Source organism: Acanthopagrus latus, chromosome 18 (assembly GCF_904848185.1).
Source record: "Acanthopagrus latus isolate v.2019 chromosome 18, fAcaLat1.1, whole genome shotgun sequence".
Classification (NCBI taxonomy): Eukaryota; Metazoa; Chordata; class Actinopteri; order Spariformes; family Sparidae; genus Acanthopagrus; species Acanthopagrus latus.
Genome location: NC_051056.1, coordinates 1167202 through 1188368, shown reverse-complemented (window position 1 = coordinate 1188368; position 21167 = coordinate 1167202). Strand labels below are relative to the sequence as shown.

Sequence of the window (21167 nt, the reverse complement as noted above, 5' to 3'; positions counted from 1 at the left end):
TCAGTTGTGTAAAATCCTTCATCATATTTGAGGAAACTTGTTTATTTTAGAAAACATCGTTAACAGAAACATTCAGGCATAAAAACAAGGAACACATTCAGTTTGTTCTCCGTGACGATCAGAAGACTACATCAGAAACAAAAACAACTTTAAATCTGGTCATTAATTTAACTTAAAAGAAACAAATGTTAAAACCAGTCTGTGGGTTTTGGAACTCATGTATCCATCCGCCCAGCACTTCTTGTCACTTGGCAGATGGAATCACTGTTTGTCATGAAATAGTTCCAGGATTTCAGACAGACTGACACCACAAATTCGTTCAGTCATACAAAACCAGGCTAGCTGTTTCCCCTCTATATCCAGTCTTTATGCTAACCTAGGCTAACCAGACTAAATTCAGACTGGATCCTGAAATGCTGAACTATTCCTTTAATCCAACACGCACATGTCTGTCCCAAACATCATGACTACTGAATGCAGTGTTTCAGCTTCAGATTGATGATTTCCTGAATATTAATACTTGATTCACCTGTTTGTCGCTTACTTGACTGATCATTTCTCCCAAACACAATGTTACATCATCAGATGAGCTTCATCCGTCCAAAATCAAAACATGTTTAGTTTCAAGTTTCAATAAATCAAATATTTAAAGCAACAGAACAAAAACTCAAATATTCCCAATCATTTCTTTTGTTGTCATTTTAAGACTTTTTCACAAAGTTCTGATGATTATGGACCCATATGATTCATGAAAATAATTCTGAGTTGAAGCTCGCTTACAGCTAACGTCCATCCAAAAACACAAACCGTTTCCATGGAAACAGACATGCAAGAGTTGGACGGTGACCAGAGTCTTGTTCAACGTTTCCATTTATTTTGTTTTCACAGTCCGGCTGCTGCAGCTAGTCATTCACATCGCAGACCGACGCGCTTCACCACCATCTGAGTCGTCACCATGGCAACAGTTCACATTGTCTACGTCAGATTTTAACAAACTAAAATCAAAATCAAATTTTAAAAGATCCCACTCGTCTTCCTGTGCTGGATGAAATCAGTGTTCTCACGCCGTTGTCTTCTTCCCCTTCTTCTTTTCTGCTTTGGTCTGCTCCTTCTCAAGATATTTCTGAAACAAGGAAACGATGGGTTACTTTCACTTGTCTGTGGCAGGTGTGGTGCCGTGTGGGTGGAGCCGAGTCTCACCTGCAGCTTGTCATAGTGCGCCTGGCTGCTGCAGTGTGTCTTCTTCGCTGTCTCTTCGTTGGAGTAAAACAGGAAGCAGACACGGCAGTAATAACCCATCTTCACATGTTCAACACCTGCACAAACACAATGTTAATAAAGTGTTTCCTGATGACGAAGATTATTTGTTTATTCTTCAGGTTTTCACACAGACAGAAGACAAAACAAAAAAAAACTCGTAAAGCTAAAATCAAGTAACTAAAAAGAGAAACTCACAGCAGTGAATTATTCTAACTGCTGAAAAGTTTATTTTTTTCTGTTCAGAACTTCTGATGTAAAGAACTTTAGTGACTTTTATGATCACTTGTTGAAGTGAAACTCTCACCAAAATGCAACCTAGGCTTTTTTTGTTAATGTATATGAGTCAAACCTTATTTGAAAAGCATAATTACGATGAAGGAGGCACTTTTAAGATTTACCCTATTTTAATTTTGGGTCACACTTGCTATTTTTAAAACACTGAGAAGGCTCGAGACAACACGAAACTTGTGGTATCACCAGGGTCTTTACACATGAACACGAGCACTGACAACATTGTTTGTGTACACAGAGTTTACTGAAAAGACAGTTTTTGGACAACTCACCTTAGTAGATGTTAATCTTAACTGTCCTCCAGGTTACGTCGCATTCGGAGATCGATACTTCTCGGCTGCCATGATGGCGGCTAGCGGAACAAGCAGCTGCTAAAGTTCAAAAACTTTCTTTTTAGCAAACTGTGTACGCAATGTTCTCAATGCTCATGTTCATGTGTAGAGACCCTGGTGATACTATGAGCAAAGTTTTATGTTGTGTCGAGCCTTAGTGTTTTAAAAATAGTGATTTTGATGCTATCGCCAATTTGCCCCTAGCACTCCCATTTAAAAGGTGTTTGACCTGAAAAGGATAATACAGTAAATCTTAAAGTCTGTGTAAAGCAAATTCAGCCATTTTCTTCTAAACACATTAAATAGGTCATAAATGTATTTCCTTAAAACATGTAAAATGCCATTCAGCCATTTAGAATTTAATTTTGGAGCTAGGCTCAAACTGTGTCTCATGAGTTCTGTATTCAGGATTTATTAATGATGCCATGATTTGCATAAACCCGGCCCTGCTGCAGAGGCCGTGTAAATACATTCGGGCATTAGCTTCGGAGTTTTTCCGCTTGCTCTCCAGTCTTGGATAGCATCTCTTAGAATAGTTTGCAGCTAGCTAACCAGTCAGCTAAACAGTCATGTCTCCTCCACATCGCTCCTGCATCTTGCCTGGATGCCACAGTGTGCAGAGTTACGGCGCCGTTAGCTTATTTAAGTTTACTAAGGACGACAATGTAAGGAAACGGTGGATCAATTTTGTGAAGAGGAGCTACTGTGGAGAGTTCAAAATCACCACCAACAGTATAATCACTCGTCTCTGCAGTGTCCACCTTACACCAACTGTCACCAGGTAAAGTCTGGGTATCTGTAGAGTCCGTTGATGCTGGTCAGTGGGGCCAAACCAACCCGTCCCCGGCTTGCATCCTCCCGTCCCGCCGACAGCGCATGCTCTCATCTCCGCCAGCATTATGTGCCCGCCTGCGACCGTCCCGCCAACAACAGGTGCTCTCACCCCCAACCTGAACCGGACCACGGGCCGGGTCGGGCCGATATCTCCCGTCAATATCCTTGTAATGTTAGCAAGTGTTATTGCATTCAATCATGACATGATTTGGCCTCATTCACTGAGCGGAGTCCATCTGACAGTACAATGATAATCCACAGGTAATATTTTATGTGCACCAATATAGCTATGACAAGGAATTATATGTAGACTGGGGTGTTATGTTTGTGTGTAATGTTAAACATGGACTGTGAGGAACGAGGCTGAGCACTATCAGTGTCTGACTCAGAGTCAGTTTCTGGCTCTGATGGCTCAAACAGGTCGGGCTGGGTCCATCCGATGCTGCTGCTAGCTTACATTGTAACTGTAGGTTATGTCCTTGTACAGTACACGGAGGCTCCCCTCCTGCGCGTGGGCATGGTTCCAGCGCCTCTATCTGACACGCCCCCAGCGTTTCACAGCAGAGAGAAGTGCTTGTTTTTCCATGATTTTGAGACCTAATTTTACATACTTGGCAATTTTTTTAATCTTTCAAATTTGGCTCAGTGGTCAATGACACATGTTTCTGTGGTATGACAAACTCATTACAAACTTATTTCTGCTTTACACGGACTTTAAAAGTGCCCCTTTCATCGTAATTACACTTTTACATAAAGGTTTGACTCATACATTGACAATAAAAGCCTAAATTGCGTTTCGGTGCGAGATTCACTTTAATACGACTCCTGAATGCTGAATGAGTTAATAAAGTTATTAAATTGGCTTTGTCTCCTCCTCAGACTTAAAACAGATCAGAGACATGTATGTCAGATGTTTTCTCACCGATGGGGCTGTCGGGGTCAAAGGGCGGCAGCGGCAGAGACGCCACGCTGGGCTTGTTGTCAGCCAGTGGGGGAGCTTCCATCTGTCCGTTGTGAGTGCTCAATATCTCCATGAAATTGAGCTGCTCCTCCTGTTTCACCTCCTGAAATCCAGAGAAGCAGAAATCAGCTGACTCTAGATCAGTTGGAATCATTTCAGCGCTACACATTTGGCCTCATCTGTTTAATGTGAGCATGCTAATGCCCTAAAATAAGATGTTAGCCTCACACTGCTGCTAACATGACCATCAGCTCTGTTATAAAGTAAGCTGAATGAGCTGTTAGCAACTTCTGTCTGTAGTGTACTCATGGATGTAATGGATTACTTTGAAACATGAAGACTGTCAGGAGAGGGCGGCTGTGGATCAGAGGTAAAGCCTCGTTAGGAAGTGATCATGTGACTCACCTCCTGGCATCTCTTCAGGTTCTGATCACAATCTTCAGGAATCTTCTCTATTTTCTCTTCTCTCTTCTCATAGATGCCGCTCACATCAGAACTCTGCACCTCTTCCTCTTTCTTCTTCTCCCCCTCCTCTTTCTCTTCTTCCTCCTTTAGTTTGACCTCTTCTCCTCCCTCCTCCTCCACTTCTTCCTCTTTGGGTTTCTTGGCTGGAGGTTCTTCGGGGTGTGTGGAGGGTTTCGGTGACATGCAGCTGGTCTCTCTCTTGGCAGTGGTCAGACAGCGATGCCTGAACAAACAACACCAACAGTTTCATACGTGCATAACTCTGAAAAAGTAGGACTCTGAAAAGAGCTCACCACAGAAAAAGAAACCCACCCGTGTTTGAGCTGTCGGTACTTCCTGCTGACGTAGACGGTCAGACGTTTCCCATTTAACTTTGGTGGATTTCCTTTACAGTGTTCGGCCATTTTCTCTGCTTCCTCTGCGTTCTCCATCTCTATGAAACACTGGAGGCAGAAAACATGAGTCTGACACAACACGCACAGTGCAGTCCTGGTTCTGTTTGGTACTCAGTTAGTCCTGGTTCTTGTTCTGTACCTCTCTCTTCAGCCTGTTGGTGAAATACTTCTTGACTCTCCCGAACGGCTCAGCCAGTTTCAGGATGGCGTCATCTGAGAATTTACTGGTGGGGATCTGCCCGACGTAGACCACCTTACTGGACCCGCACTGAACCACAAACAGAGAGGAGATGTCAGGACAGACTGAGACCATCATCTCACCATCGATGACTTTCTGGACACATCGATCAGTTATTTAAATGTTCTGATTTGCCCTCAACTCAAAGATCTTGGCTTTAGGCCGGCCTTTAAGCTGGCTTTAGGAGTCTTTGTGTTGAGCGAAAAGCTGCAAACTTTTATTAATTAATTGTCAGATGTCAAATTTATCACCGACTGTTCTGATAACTGATCTGATCAATGAGTATTTTTTTTTCTAATAACATGGCTCCTGTTAGTTTATCTTATATCTTAAGGGGGGTACACACATAATGATAATTGGGCTGATTTTGCTCCGATTTTACCCCTTCCTGACCACGGAAGATTATCTTCTGTCTTATAAGATTATCCTATACGATTATCCTGTGGTCTGTGGTGTTTTAAGAGTCAATTTGTCCTGATAATTTGTTCAGAAACGGATCGCGGCTGACAATCGTAAATGTTAAACTTGTTCAATATTTATGACGAAAAATCTTTGTGTGTGGGGAAAGCCGACGACTCCTGAGTCACTACTCCGTGAAATGGGATGAGAAACGCATTGTATTCTGTGGCAGATTGCACTATTAAAGTTGTGCTGTTGTGCATTTCATGAGAGAAGTTGTAATTTGAACATGTATAGATAGATACTTTATTATACATTCATACTGTCTTGTAACTCTGCTTGATGTTACAGTCCATCACTTCATCTGCAGACATCAAGATGAGCAACTGGACAGCCACTGAGACCGAGGAGATGCTATTTGGCCTCTGTAGCTGTCTTTGTTGTCCGCTTGTTGTTGTAGCGGCAAGCTACGAATGGTCGCTACTTTCAAATTAAAAGCCCCCCACTAAGAACCCAGTTCTAAACTCAAATGGGGGACCACGACCTGCCAGTGACCCTTACGGCTAACCTGTGGGCTTTACTGGAGAAAATAATCACTGTTCTGGCACCATTTGAAGAACTAACCAGACAGATTATCTCCTCCACTTCATCTGCAGCTGAATTCATCCCCTCGATCACAGTGCTGAAACGCCTGCTTGCTCTGGAGAACAAGGTGGACATGGGTATCAAAACCATGAAAACAACCCTTCTTGAGGCTGTCCAGAAAAGATTCAAGACCATCGAGAATGAGTCCCTGTACGTAGTTGCCACTATTTTTTAGCTTGGTCGACTATTTGGTGGCAGCCCTAGTAGCCACCACAGTCACGTGCGCACCAGAGCCAATCACTGCAGAGCTCACTTCTATGACATACCTTAAGAAACAAGCGGATTTATACCTGCAGCCACGTGACCTGGACCGGGATTTTGCCGTCTGTCCCGTTCTGTGCATCTAAACTGACTGTTGTGGATTAATGAGCCTAAACGAGTCCGGACAACAAAGTGGAATCGGAATCTGTGGATGTTCGTGTGTAGCTAGTTGCTAGCCCAACCCCACGGCCCACCTCCCGAGTCAACGGACGCACCGGCAGGTCCAAAACCAGACTTGGGGTAAATAATGTCCGCCATGCTTTTTCACAAACATTGCCGTCTTGTTTGCTGTGGGTCTGGTGCAGGAAGAAACGGTAAAAACGGGCTTTTGTCGCGAAAGCGTCCACAAGCAGCAAGTTTGGTTGCTGAGGAACTGGGGAAGTTATGTGAGGGACGCCGGCGGTAATACAGACAGCGACAGAGATGGCGAGTTTTGAGAGTTGAGAGATTTGTGACATATAGCGTGTTTGGAGTGTACAGTATGTTATATAGTGTTCAGTGTAGTATGTTTAGTGTGCAGTGTAGTCGTTTTTTGTGCTGTGAGTCAAAACAAGGAGGAGACTGCTGAATGTCGAACAGGCAGTAATGAACTGAGGAGCCCTGAGCCGGCATTGCCTGCATTTAAACAGTTACATATAACTTTGTAAATTTCAAAACCTTACGCACAAATTTCGCAAACAATTTATATTTGCATTACTAAGGCACTTGGTTCAATGAACATATTTGTGGTATTCACAGTAAAAAATCACTTTTTCCTACTCTGATTTTATGTTATTTTGGGTTAGGGTTTTGATTTTAGGTCCATGGTGTTAATATAGCATGTCAAAATGAACAAATAAATGTACACTCAGTCATGTGAGGTTGTGGTGAAAATAATGACACCAAACAAGGTAAGGTAAATAGTTAAGGTGAAATATATTGGTAAAATCAAAAGTAGTCAAAAACAGCCAATTATATCCCTGACGTCCCACCTTCAAACACAACCTCATTTGGCCATGCATGAAAAAGCTACTTGCCCTCCCACTTTTCTACAGGAATACATGCTTCCTACGGGCAATGCACAATTACTGCAAAACCACTGCCCCCAAACTCTGACCATAATACTGTCCAGTTAATCCCAATATACAAGACTGTTTTTAAAAGGAGTAAACCAAACTAAGTCAGTGACAGTGTGGGATAAGGACAGCATAGAAACAATCAAAGGATCCTTCCTCTGCACAGACTGAGACATATTCTCTAATCTGGAGATGATGAGGCTACAGAAATAATAACAGACTACATAGGGTTGTGTCAGCTCCCCAATCCTTTTTACACTTTATACTAATGATTGTATAAACAGCCACCCAGGGAACCTTGTTTTTAAATTTTCTGATGATACTGCCATCCTCAGTCTACTACACAAAGATTCTAGCACCTCAGCCTATTTTTTCTGAAAAAGAAAACTTTGTGCAATGGTGTGATGCTCCCCACCTCATTATTAATGTTAAAAAAAACTAAAGAGATGGTCTTAGACCCAAGATCAGTAGGGGACCATAATCCTGTTGTCATACATGACTCACCCAATGAGCAGGTCAGCTCATACAAGTATCTCGGAGTTCACTTAGATGACACTTTTAATTGGTATGTGCATGTTGAAAGTTTGTGCTCTCATTTAATCTAGTATCTTGTTTTTAATATTACAGTATCATTGCATGTGGCCTGACCGACTTCAATACATGGACCTTTGAGTCATTGAAAAAAATTTTTTGTGGCCCTTTAAGATTTGTATTTGAGTACCCCTCGTCTAGGCTATAAGAAGATTGCCAACACCCTGAAACTGAGCTGCAGCGTGGTGGCCAAGAACATAAAGCAGTTTAACAGGACAGGTTCCACTCAGAACAGGCCACGCCACAGACCAAAGAAGCTGAGTGCATGTGCTCAACGTCATATCCAGAGGTTGTTAAAAACAGACGTATGAGTGCTGCCAGCATTGCTGCAGAGGTTAAAGGGGTAGGGGGGCAGCCTGTCAGTGCTCAGACCATACGCCGCACACTGCATCAAATTGGTCTGCATGGCTGTCTTAACAGAAGGAAGCCTCTTCTAAAGATTGATGCACAAGAAAGCCCGCAAACAGTTTGCTGAAGACAAGCAGACTAAGGTCATGGATTACGAGAATGATGTCCTGTGGTCTGATGAGACCAAGACAAGATTATCTGGTTTAGATGGTATCAAGAGTGTGTGGCGGAAATGAGGTGAGGAATACGGAGATTAGTGTGTCTTGCCTACAGTCAAGCATGGTGGTGGGGGTGTCATGGTCTGGGACTGCACGAGTGCTTCCGGTACTGGGGAGCTACAGTTCATTGATGGAACCATGAATGCCAACATGTACTGTGACATACAGAGCATGATCCCCTCCCTTCGGAAACTGGGCCGTAGGGCAGCATTCCAACATGATAACGACGCCAAACACACCTCCAAGACGACCACTGCCTTGCTAAAGAAGCTGAGGGTAAAGGTGATGGACGGGCCAAGCACGTCTCCAGACCTAAACCTTATTGAACATCTGTAGGGAATCCTCAAATGGAATGTGGATGAGGATTCCAGTAGCAACCTGTGAAGCTCTGGTGAACTCCATGCCAGAGAGGGTTAAGGCAGTGCTGGAAAATAATGGTGGCCACACAAATATTGACACTTTGGGCACAATTTGGACATTTTCACTAGGGGTGTACTAACTTTTGTTGCCAGCAATTTAGACATTAATGGCTGTATGTTGAGTTAATTTGAGGGGACAGCAAATGTACACTGTTATACAAGCTGTACAGTCACTACTTTACATTGTATCAAAGTTTCATTTCTTCAGTGTTGCACTATGAAACGATATAACCACACCACCACATATTTGCAGAGATATGAGGGGTGTACTCACTTTTGTGAGATACTGCATTTACTGTCAGTGTCAGTCAGAAGGTCGTCGGCCATTTCTCTACTTCAATATAATTTCTGTGCCATGTGTATGAAATGTGATAGCTTTGTTTGACACTTCTGAAAGCACAGAAGCTGGAAACTTCTGATTTGTATGAAGTTTATAACCTTCAGACGGTAGAATAAAACCTGCTACCATCAGAGAGAGTCGTCACATGAGTTCTGATCTGAAGTCAGTGAGCTGGTGTTTTCACCTGGATGGTGGGGTAGCTCATGGAGTGACTGATCCTGACTGGGCGGCCGCACACAGATGCCGTGATGTTATTGCTGTAAAACTTGGCCATCGCTTGTGCTTCTTCTTCTGTCTCGAACTGAAGGTACGCCTGCTCAGGAGGAGAGACAGGTGAACATGACAGATTCATGTCAGACAACAAATAACTCAGAAAGTTGTTTGTGAGCAGTTCTGCCTCCACCCTGCAGCAGGTGGTGCCCCTGATGGAGGATATTAATCCTACAGTCCTGTGTACCTCAGGTCTCAGGTCCAGCACCAGGTGTTTGACCACCTTCCCAAAAGGTTTAGCGAGTCCCAGCAGCTCGTTCAGGAAGTTGTAACCTCGTCTGAACCCGACGATGTTGATCACCCTCATCCCCTGAAAACAACAACGCACTCAGTTTCTCTCCATCACTCACAGCCTTTAATGACAAACAGTCCACTCAGTCAGGACTCTGAGTATTTTAAAGAACAGTCATGTGATGGTTACTTACCCCTTTCCTGGTGTTGTCTGCACAGAACCAGAGACACAAATACATAATGTTTTATCTGAAGTATCACCACAAGCCAAAAACAAGATTTAAATGTTAAACAAATTCATGCTGAAAGAAAAAATCACTTCAGTAATATAGGTACCGATGATGTCCGACTGTCCACCTGCTTCATCCTCGTCCTCAGCCAGTTCGTCCAGCGTTACAAAGTCCTCCATGTTCTCCAGGAAGTCCTGATCAAACTGCACGATAACAGACATCATCATTAACATCCAGAGGTGTTCAGCTGGACAGAATCATGACAGGAAGCAACAAAAATACAACATCCTTAAAAACAAAGCTTAAAAACATATAAATCTAATGTGGAGCTTTAAACCATCAAAGACATAAACTGTATAAGCTCAAGAGACGTTGGAGCCTTCATGTCATCAGTAAACTGTTTTTATATATTAAAGCTCACCTCGTCTGCAGGCGGATCTCCCTCCACAGCCTCTGAACTCTCTCCTGGTTCTGCGTTCGGTTCTTCTTTTTTCTCATGTTGTTCAGTCTCTGTCGGTTCTGTTTGTCCCTCTGACTCCGCCCCCTCCATGACCCCATCATCTGCCCCACCCACAGCTCCAGGAATGTTGTCAGTGACATCATCATGAGGAACCTGTGTATACATGCAAAATATGTTCAGTATATTTAATAGAAAAACACATCAGAAACAGTCAGAGGAGGCATTAAGGCAGGCCCGCATTAACCCCATTTGGTGCCCCAGCTTCACTCACACACACTGTGATGTCTTCTCCCAGAAGGATTGGGAATATTTTGTCTTGTTGGAGGGTGAGGAAGTCAGGGATTTTTTCATCAAATTTGGGAAATAGTTCTTCTCTAATTTCTTTGTATTTGTGACAATTTATGAGAAAGTCCATTTCTGGGTCTACTTCTCCAGTGTCACAGTGGACACAGGTTAATTTTGTTCTTTCTAGCCATTCTCCTTTATGGCAAGTTTATGGTCACCGGGTTAAATATTGGGCTAATTGGAATTCTCTGCCTAGTAAATTGTAACATTCTAATTTATTGATTGAGTTTCTGTTTACCATTGTTTGCAATATTTTTGTTTACTATCTTTGTCTATTTGTTTTATTTGTGAGTATGGAATCATTTTGTAGTGTCATTCTGACTTGTCAATCTGATTTCCTCATGATTATTATTGTTATTTTTTTAAATTAATGTTCATAAATGATTAATGTATGGTCTTTCAACAATTTCCAGTGAATAACATAAAAATTTACATAAAACATTTTTGAAGCTTGTATCATGAGGTGCTGGTTGTCAATGGCTGGTATGCCTGGGCACTTGCCCAATCCAGTCTATGGACAATACAGCCTTGCATTAAGGACACGTTAAAGGATCATTTCACCCAAAAAAATGAACATTAAGTCATTATCTGCTGACCCATGATCACAGTCTCCAGAATCTGCACTCCTGCAGACTGTGATCACAGCAGGCGAGCTGTATGGAGACATCTGATATTTCTTTGGTCGTTTATCTGTTTTAAATTAAGTCTCCAGTTACTTCAGGTGCGTAGCAGGCAGAGGTGGGGGACTCGAGTCACATGACTTGACTCGAGTCGGACCCGAGTCGCAAATCTGAGGACTTTACTTGACTAACACTGATGAAAGACTCGACATTCATAACTTGAGACTTAGACTTGACACAGATGACTCGAAAGTCTTGGCTTTTCTTTCTTTCTTTTTTTTGCGCATATTGAGCCCTCAGCCACTGTATGACGCAGTGCGTGCAAGCCTGGGTGATTTTGGCCGTCGTCTTGGTTAAAGCGTGTGTGTGTTTCAGATATAGCATCTTCAGTACGCACAAAGCCATTATTTTAAATGTAGACACACATTATGTACGCTCACAACCCAACACGACGCTGTACTGGCACACATTCGGTGCGACACACTTGTTTTTTCATGCACGTCCGTGGCGGACCTGCTTCTCCCTCAGGTGTTGTGTCTGTGTCTCTCCTGCTGTTTCTCACAGAGCTCTGCCCCGTTTGAAAGGAGAAGGGGCCGTATGTGTAAAGACGTCGCCTGACAGTGACAAAAGCATGCGCTGGTGTACTGATTTATTTTGTCCAGTGGGGCGCGCAGAGCTCAGCCAGAGACTTTGGCTCAGCTAACATTTCAGTGAAGTCCCTCCCCCTCTCTACACCACAAAACCTCCTGACCACCTGACCAGTCAGCCGATCAGCCAGCGGACTTTTCCTCCTTTTCCACAAGCCACGGTAAATTAGTTCATGAAATAAGTAACTGTAAACATTAAAACGTCATGGAACAACAATTATAGGCCACATTTCATTGCCCCTTTTCAAAAGTGTCCCTGGCCAAGATCTCCCATGTAATTAATAACTTGCATATCAGCTATCGGTGATTGCAACCCCTCTAATATCGGCTATCGTTATAGGGCCAAAAAATCCCACCGGTCGGACACTACTATTAAATCATGCTTTGCGCTTTTAATCAAAAACTTATATCTATGTAATGTAATTCTTATTTTGATTATTTCTAACTTTAGGAGTAACAATATATTTCCATGTTTCTCACCTCCGCCTGCGTGATGTCCTCAGACTCCACCATCTCCTTCATAGACTCTGCTCTCTCTGCCCCCCCCGCTTCTGCATCTCTGTCATCTCCCTGCTCCTCCCCCACCTCCTCTCCTCTGTCCTCCCCCTCCATCACTCCTGAGACCTCCTCCTCCTCCTCCTCCTCCTCCACTGCAGGCTTTACTTTGATCTCCTCCTCCTTCTTCTTCTCCTCTCTGCTCCTGGAGCCAGACGAGGATTTGGACGAGGAGGCTCTGACGGAGCTGGAGAAGGTCCTGGCTCCAGAGCCGGAGGAGGAGGAGGTTGTGTTCGCTCCCCGATTCCTGGAGGCTCGACTGTCTCCAGCAGCACCGGCCTGTCTGCGGTTCACACTGAAACCCAGCCAGGAGAATTTAATGTGAGCAAGGTTTCTGCAGCTGGATGTCAGAATGTTTGAGCTCATTTTAAAACAAGTATGAATGATTCAACTTAGATGAACATAAACATGCATCATGTAGACGTCATATCTACATGATGCATGTTTATGTTTCTCTGTTAGCTGCAAAGTTTGTTTGTGTTTCTGTAAAGACAGCAGATTGACCCATTTATTTCAGCATCTCAAGCAGATGCAGGCATCACAGTGGGACGCTTGTTGTTCACCAAGAGATGTACAAGACCGCAGCAGCCCACAAACACCCGCTATAAAGCAGGCAACATTAGCGAAATCATTTAATCATTGTGTCTCGTATGAGAAGAAAGGGTCCCGGTGGACAGCTTTTACGGATGCAGGCACGGTGCATATTGCTAAAGATATAGTGTCCGTATTTACAGTGGAAAAGACAGAGGTTCATCCACATGCTGAAACTTTCAACCCCAAGTTTGTGCTATGAAGCCACAACGGGGCATGCCTCAAGCCAGAGGTAGTAGACAGGCTCATCTTCCTGGCCAAAAATGTGTAAAATAGACAGTAAGCACACACCTCATGTCCTGTACATCTACCTACATGTGATGTTCACTATGCAGCATGCAGATGTTTAATTTAGTTTACATATCTTCAGGGATATAAAATACTGTTTGTAAACAAAGAACGTATTAAAAAAATGTATCTGATCAAAGTTATGTTCACTATCAGTCCCAATAGGGAAACTAATCTGTTTTTATAAAACCATGCAATAAGACATGTTAAATGTATGTTTCCAAAAGCATTTTATCCAAAAAGGACACATTTTTTTCAAGTGAGTTTGAAGGTGCACTGTTTAAAATGGCAGGGCAATTTTGTTTAAAATAAAACAGTCCCTCCAGAAAAACATGATTATGCAATCACATAACTCAATGCATAATCAGCCAAGTCCGCATATTTATGCAGGGGCCACATTTTTTTCAAATACACCGCATTAATTGCAGATTTCCGCGCAAAATATGCGGGCTTGCACGATTTCATAATCCCTGCATTTTTGTTGCAAAAAAGTCACATATATCTTAGCAGAAAGTTGAAAAATGTTGCGTTTACTTCACACAAGAGCAGCCATTTTCCCCTGTTGCCATGGGAACGTTATGAAGTGATGTAATTACGTGACATGAACATCATCAAAAAGCTGCAAACCCCACAATGAAGCCATGATGAAGCTCGCAAATCTGTCTGATTTGCCAACAAACAAATCACAATAGTTTCAAAAACCTTACAGTTGTTACACAGTTATGTAAATTTACGTTTCAGTAGAGACTGCACTTTGTGCATTGGTAGCACTTATTTTAACAGAAGATGTCTGTTTTGTATAACTACCTCTGTAAAACAAAAAGCACATTATTTATTTTTACAGAAGTGGTAGCATATTCCTTTTGTAAAACTACAGAACTTGACTCATCAATGTCTTGTAAGTTTGAATGTTTTGTAAGAATTTATTAAGGTCTGAAATAAAACAAGATGAGAAATTAAAAATTCCCAGCACTCTCTGCGATGTAGTATGCTTGCTTATCATAGGAAGTAATAAGAAATTACTCTATACATTAAGGTAGTAGCCTAGTGAGAACAGGGTGTTTAGGGAATCACTTTTTTTTCTCTTTTTCATCAAACCGCAGTTTTTGAAAGTTCCAGCAATTTTTCATCACATAAAATTGCATAAATACCCTGCATATTCCATCGCATTTTTAAAGAAAATGTGCAGCATAATCAAGGATTTTTGCCGGCAACAATCACAAAAAAACTCCACATTTTTCTGGAATGACTGATAAAAGCATTAAAATAAAAATAATGCTTTTAAATAAATAAATAAATATACATATATACGTACGTACATACATACATACATACATATATAAAAATAACCAGGTGACTGGAGGTGTGGCCTGACACTCTGTACTCACTTCAAGGTCTTGTACTTTGTGCAGATGTTGAGGCGGATCGGTCGTCCTTTGATGTTGAGCGGGTTCACACTGTAATACTTTACCAGCATCTCAGCATCCTCTGGAGTCCCCAGCTGGACGAACGCCTGGACAGACGGAGACAGACAGACAGACAGACAGACAGACAAACTCAGCAGCGTGTTCAAATCCATCATTCTGAGAAAAACTACTGGAAAAACAAAAAGTGAACATCCCCCAACTGTTAAAAACTCTCCAGATCAACACGAGTCACCTGGCTGACATTAAAATCTGCCCATTTTTACTCAGATGAGAAACAGGAAGTGTCTGATTAAAGGTCTCCCAGCTCACCTGGTCTGTTAAGAAGAGGTGTTTCTCCACGATGCCGAAGCGTCCAGCAATGGTCAGCAGCTCCTTCTTCTTCTCTTCTTCTCTGGGCAGGTTGGAGAAGAAAACCACCTGGCTGCCTTGACCTTTGACAGGTCTGTCCATTGATCTGTCCATCGGCCTGTCTGTCAACCGATCATCTTTCTGAAGGTCAAACATAAAGACTATCAGTGTCAGAGGCTGGTGACGTGGTCACACAGCGAGAGGATGATGGTGGCGGCTGTTACCTCGATGACTAGCAGTCTCTTGGACAGGTAGAAGGTGAGTGGTTTGCTGTACAGAGATGCTGGGTGCTGCTCGTAGTAGGTGACCATGTCCAGAGCTTCCTCGTGACTGTTCATCTCTAGGAAGGCCTGACAGAGACAAATAGGTTGGGATATTATCAGTGAACTTTGTCAATTTGAACTTTGACTACCAGTGATGAACATGAAGACTTGACAACAAAGTGAGGTTGTAGCTCAGCTGTGGATGTTAAACCTGTTCTCCACCTTGTTCTTGAGGACCAGGTGCTCTCTAAGGCAGCCAAACGGCTCAGTAAAGGCGAACAGAGTCTTGTTGCTCAGGGGCTTTCTGTCATACTTCACCACCACCACTCTGCTCCTCATCTGAGGGGACAAGATGTTCAATTTGAGGACAAACACATGACAGCTCAGATATTAAGACATGTAATAACTGTGCTTTGACCTGAAGATAGGACAACAAACTAACCTGATTATGTCCAGACTGGTTCTTTCCTGACAGACCAGGACCTCCAACTGACACACAAACACACTTAACATCACACACTGTACAGAGAAGCTAATGTTATAAATACATGCTGAGGAGGAGGATATGAAGAGGAGTGTGTGTAGTGTCTCACCCCAGCTGGAGGACATCCCACCTGATGTCTGGACTGAAGACAAGGGGGCTGGTCCCAGCAGCCCGGCAGACAGGTTGGGGGTGTCCAGAAGACCTCCACTGAAACAGAGACCAGCTGACAGTCAGACAACAAACAGCTGCTTCAAACCAAACTGACAACATTGAGGACTAATGTGTAACAAAGCTGATGAGTCACTTCACTGTAATGTCAACCAACACTAGAGCTGCAATATATCGTTTGAGCATTGTCATTGCGATGTACATGTGCGCAATAGTCACATCGCAGGGCCTGAGATGTAGGAGGAAAATGAACTCATCTAATTTCAAGGGTACCTGACACACACTGAGCATGCAGACTCCACTGCGATCCACCAATCACATTAGTTGTTAATCAGTGTGCCGAAGCAGAGCACACCCCTGCACATGGAGTAAGTGGCTGGTAACAACATTGAAAAATGAGCAACAAACAAGATAAAATCGTGAGAACAAAGACTTGGTGCCAAAAAGAAAAGTAACATCAGTTATCTGGAATAATTTCGGCCACAAGAAGGATGATATTGACCAAACACGTGTTCTGTGTCGACAGCGTCTTGCATCTGTTGCCACCATGAGAGGTAACAAAACTAATCTGTTTGACCATTGATGTCAGTACCACACAGCTCGGTATGACAAAAAGAGGTGAGATCAGTGCAGGTTTATTGTCCACAAGATAGCAGCAGTGCAACCTAACAAAGTGCTATTCAGGTCATCTGATGAAAATTCCTATATTTTTTCATATCGCAGGGTTAAAAAAAATAAATCACAATGTCAGTTTTTTCCACTATTGTGCAGCCCTAACTAACACAATCAATCACATCTTAAACTCACCCTCTGCCTGAGGACATCCCAGGCTCCCACTCTGGATACCTGAAACATTTACACAACATTACATTTCCAACAGGTACCCCGTGTGTGTGTGTGTGTGTGTGTGTGTGTGTGTGTGTGTGTGTGTGTGTGTGTTTCTGACTCACATGTTGAGCAGTAGCCGTCTGTTCTCAGCATGCTTAAGTCCATTTAGGTGTTGGTTCCACTCCTACAGATTCAGACAGTAATTGACGTTCAACAAACTCATCCTCTCACGTTAAAGGGACAGTTCACCCAAATATTAAGGCATTAGTCGCAACCTTCATTATGCTCACACAGAATGTAAGACCTGAATTGAAAGTCTGATTGTTACAGTATAATCAGCTTTATCACAACTGCAGGAAAGAATCAGAGAAACTAATGTGGAGATGATCGGATCGATCTTTAACTGCTGGATGTGACTTCCACTGTAAACATGCACTCCATTGAAAATTAGCTTGCCCAAAAACGATAAATCTTAGAAGCGCCACTTTTGTCGTAATTATGCTTTTTCACAAAGGTTTGACTCATGCTCAATCACAAATTAAGCCTCGGTTGCATTTTGGCGAGCATTTCACTTTAAGCTGTTTGGTCTCTAAAATGTTAGATAATGGTGAAAAAAAGGTGGCTCAGTGTCTGTTCTTCAAATGTCTCACAGATACTCAGTTTACCTTTATAGAGGAAAAGGAAAAGAAACCAGATAATATTCACATTTCACAAGCTGACAGCAGAGAATGAGACAGTTTTATTACAAAATTACTCAAATCAATTAATTGGTTTTTAAAATTGTTGGCATTTAAATAAAAGATTGACAACTAAGCAATTAATCACTGCTGCTCGACACATCATATCCGTTAAGATTAGCTTATTCTGATGAAGATGAGCTGGTTCCATTTTTGAGTGAGTGTGTGTGTCTGTGTGTGTGTTATGCTATGACATATCTGCGTCACACAGGTAGAAATGCGTCATAAATTAATTATTTAGCTGAGGGATGCTGAGACAAGGGTGAACAGATAAGAGAATTGATGACTGAAGAGAACCTGACTGACGCTGCAGAGCTCCAGCTGTAAGATCATGAGGACATGAGACATGCTGTAAGGTGATTTAAACAAGGAAACTGGTGCTCCAGTTTGACTGAAGTGGAGCAAAGACCTGAGTCAAGCTCAGTTTTCCTGAACTGAAACATTTAACGTTAGTCCGAGAGGAAAAGAGGAAGGAGGCTGGACGGTACTCACCATGGTGGAGTGAACATCAAAGTCACAAAGAGAGCACACGTGGGGGAACATGGAGGGCATGACTCCCAAGAAGTCTTGGACTTTTCCGTTGGATGGGGAACCCATCTTCCTCTGCATAAAGACGGTGTCGGAGGTGGGCGGCCCCATGCTCAGCCCGCTGTAGGAGTCATGGTGGGAGAGCTCAGAGTACGGCCTCTCTCTGCCTCCTCTGCCACTGCTGCCGCTGTTGTAATTTAAACCATATCCCCCGCTGGAAGAGACGTGCTGCATAGAACTTAACCCAAAGTCTGCAGAGGGCTGACCCCGGGCCGAACCCTGACCCAGAGAAGGACCGCCCATCCTGCCTACAGGCATGTCATCCCAGCTGTCCCTTCCACCTCGGTACGCAGCTTCAGAGGACATGGAGGATGCCAACCGCCGCTCTCCCGTGTCTCCCTTGCGGCTCTTGAGCTGCCTGATGATGTGCGGCAGCGTATCCACGCTGATGTCTTCTTCAGGGATCTCTGCCAGAGCATCCAGGTCAGAGGGCGACAGCCCCAAACTGGCAAAAAGCTTCATGGTGCTGCCAAGATTGCCGCTGCCACGCCGGGACATCTGGGAGGCCCCATCCTGACCCTCCATGCCACCACCACCACCCACCCCCACACTTGAGGACACACCCCCCATCTGCCGGCTGGATCGCTGTTCATTCATGCTGAAGTTCAAGGTCTCTGCGGCGGCGAGGAGCCCCCGACCCACGGCAAAGTGTTTCTGAGCATCTGACTGCGGCTTCTGAGACATGACGTCACAAAGAGGAGCTGCTCTCCGGCTTCAAATGTCTCAAGACAAGAATGAAGCAGGTGGCAAAACAATGTCTGTGTTTGAAGGACGGGGGAAGTTTATGTCAGTTAATGCCTTGTGCTAAAGTGAAGGGGACTCCTCTTCTCTGTCTGATTCTGCTGAAACACAATGAGGCAGAGACATTCTTGAGACGCTGCCTCCACTAAGAAACAGGAACCAGTGGAGAGGAGCATGAACAGCAGAGGAAGAACATGACTGAGTGATTAGCAGCCACCTAAGCAGATGAAAGCTGTGAGGCAGTTAAAGAAGGCTAGGAAAGGAGGCAGAACAGACTATAAAGACTCAAATTCACCTCAGACCAGGAGGGAGGAAATGACCTGATGTGAACAGAGTGATGGAAACATCCTCATTGAGAGCCAGTGTCAAATATCACAGAGGTGTGATTAATAAAAAGCCTCTAGAGGAATATAAACGTTCTGTTTGAAACGTAAAGGAATAAAGAGTCTCCAATTACAACGAAAGAAAGGGAAGAACTGCATCCAAACATAACGATATTTTACCTCGTAGCTCTCATAACCAGACATAGGGAATCAACTACATGAGCATTTTAACAGTTTAACTCTCTGACCAGTGAACATCTGAGGAGGCTGCAGTCGAGTGAAACCTGGTGACACAAGTTTTAGTGGATGACAGAGCGAGGAGCTACTGTAAGCTAATGGGGCTAACTGGCTAAAACTGCAACCTCTATTAAGTTATCGTTCCAATTTACAAAATACTGACGTGTTTTGTCTTCTTTTTTTTAAAATTTCAGGGTCACTTATGTATAAATCAATACATGAAGGAATGACTGAATACGATGGCAAGAAAACATAAATAATAATAATTACTTAAAGGGACACATGAAGCTAAAGGCCGTCCCGCACAGTGGAAGCTAAGTTTTCTATACATCCATTGCTAACATCATTACCCTGCGTTGGGCTAGTTTGCTCCTGCTAATACTAGCGGTTAGTCAGCTAATGAAAGTATAGTTTATAACTTAACTCAAGATTCAATTTTCTCGTGTACAAGTTTTACATACGGCTCTGTTAATAAATATATACACCCTTACCTTAACGTTTTCTTACATGCGATGTTAGCTGATAGCTAGCTAGCTCGCGCTGCCTGCGCAAACAGAAGCGTCAGACCCGTATATTATGTCTAGGGTCAGACCTCCCTCTTTACTTGTTTCACGGCGGCCATCTTAGTAATGCGCGACCGCCATCCTCTGCTCCGGAGTATGAACAACACCATAGACATATAAAGAGTAGACGCCTCGTCGAACGCTGCTGCCTGTTGGCGCTGATGAGAATTGGGGCGGCCATCTTGGGGGGGTCACCCGTTCCACTCAGTGTAATCTGTTCAGCAGGCGCGATTAGGTGTCAGCGCATTTAATCAATCGCAACTCTGATATAGAAACTGATTTTCACGCGGTTTTTTTTTGCTGTAAACGTCATACATTATAGGTATGACACAGGACACATGGGCCGGCGTATTTTATTCATTATAAATGGATTAACAGTAATAGAATATTCTGATGTATGATATATGTTATGTATGATAGGTATTTTGCAAACACTATAAACACAACAGAAATCATATAGGCTCTCTCTCTCTCTATACACACATATATATATATATATATCTATATATATATATATATATATATATATATAGATATAGATATAGATATTTACACACACACACACACACACATATTATAGATACTTTTATATATCAGAGAAAATTAAAAATATATAAATCATGTAGAGTATCAATATGTTCATATATATATTATATATACATTTATATATCAGAGAATATGAAAAAATATATAAATCATATATATCTATCCATATATGTAATAGATACATTTATATATCAGATAAAATGAAAAATATATAAATCATGTAGAGTATCAATATGATTCATATATAATATATTATATATATACATTTATATATCAGAGAAAATTAAAAATAGATAAATCATGTAGAGTATCAATATGATTCATATATATATATATATATATATATATATATATATATATATATATATATATATATATATTATATATATATATATGTACATTTATATATCAGAGAATATGAAAAAAATATCAATCATATATATCTATCCATATATGTAATAGATACATTTATATATCAGAGAAAATGAAAAATATATAAATCATGTAGAGTATCAATATGATTCATATATATTATATATATATATATATATATATATATATATATATATATGTACATTTATATATCAGAGAATATGAAAAAAATATCAATCATATATATCTATCC

General features: G+C 42.3%; 1 protein-coding gene across 2 annotated transcripts; it reads right to left on the bottom strand.

Annotated features, from left to right (window-relative positions):
* Window positions 1-21: 21 nt before the first annotated feature.
* matr3l1.2 (matrin 3-like 1.2) lies at window positions 22-20182 on the bottom strand. 2 transcript variants are annotated; one of them, XM_037076334.1, is made up of 22 exons: window positions 19925-20182; window positions 18037-18974; window positions 16930-16991; window positions 16787-16825; window positions 15921-16018; window positions 15770-15816; window positions 15550-15666; window positions 15289-15414; window positions 15026-15205; window positions 14678-14802; window positions 12336-12705; window positions 10205-10396; window positions 9890-9986; window positions 9748-9764; window positions 9510-9632; window positions 9237-9365; window positions 4678-4806; window positions 4456-4586; window positions 4084-4366; window positions 3640-3781; window positions 1201-1316; window positions 22-1123 (listed from the first exon to the last, which is right to left on the bottom strand). In XM_037076334.1, exons 2-22 carry the CDS (start codon window positions 18814-18816, stop codon window positions 1061-1063), a joined length of 3366 nt encoding a protein of 1121 aa, XP_036932229.1. In that variant the 5' UTR covers window positions 18817-18974; window positions 19925-20182; the 3' UTR covers window positions 22-1060. The 2 variants fall into 2 exon arrangements, with proteins under 2 accessions (XP_036932229.1, XP_036932230.1); XM_037076335.1 differs by having other exon boundaries at window positions 18037-18971.
* Between the last annotated feature and the right edge of the window lie 985 nt (window positions 20183-21167).

Coding starts and splice junctions, on each gene's coding strand:
- matr3l1.2 (XM_037076334.1), bottom strand. CDS start 18,816: ATGTCTCAGAAGCCGCAGTCAGATGCTCAGAAACACTTTGCCGTGGGT. Junction 15,667..15,769: donor ACCAGTCTGGACATAATCAG/GTTAGTTTGTTG, acceptor TTGTCCCCTCAG/ATGAGGAGCAGAGTGGTGGT. Junction 4,367..4,455: donor TACCGACAGCTCAAACACGG/GTGGGTTTCTTT, acceptor TTGTTTGTTCAG/GCATCGCTGTCTGACCACTG.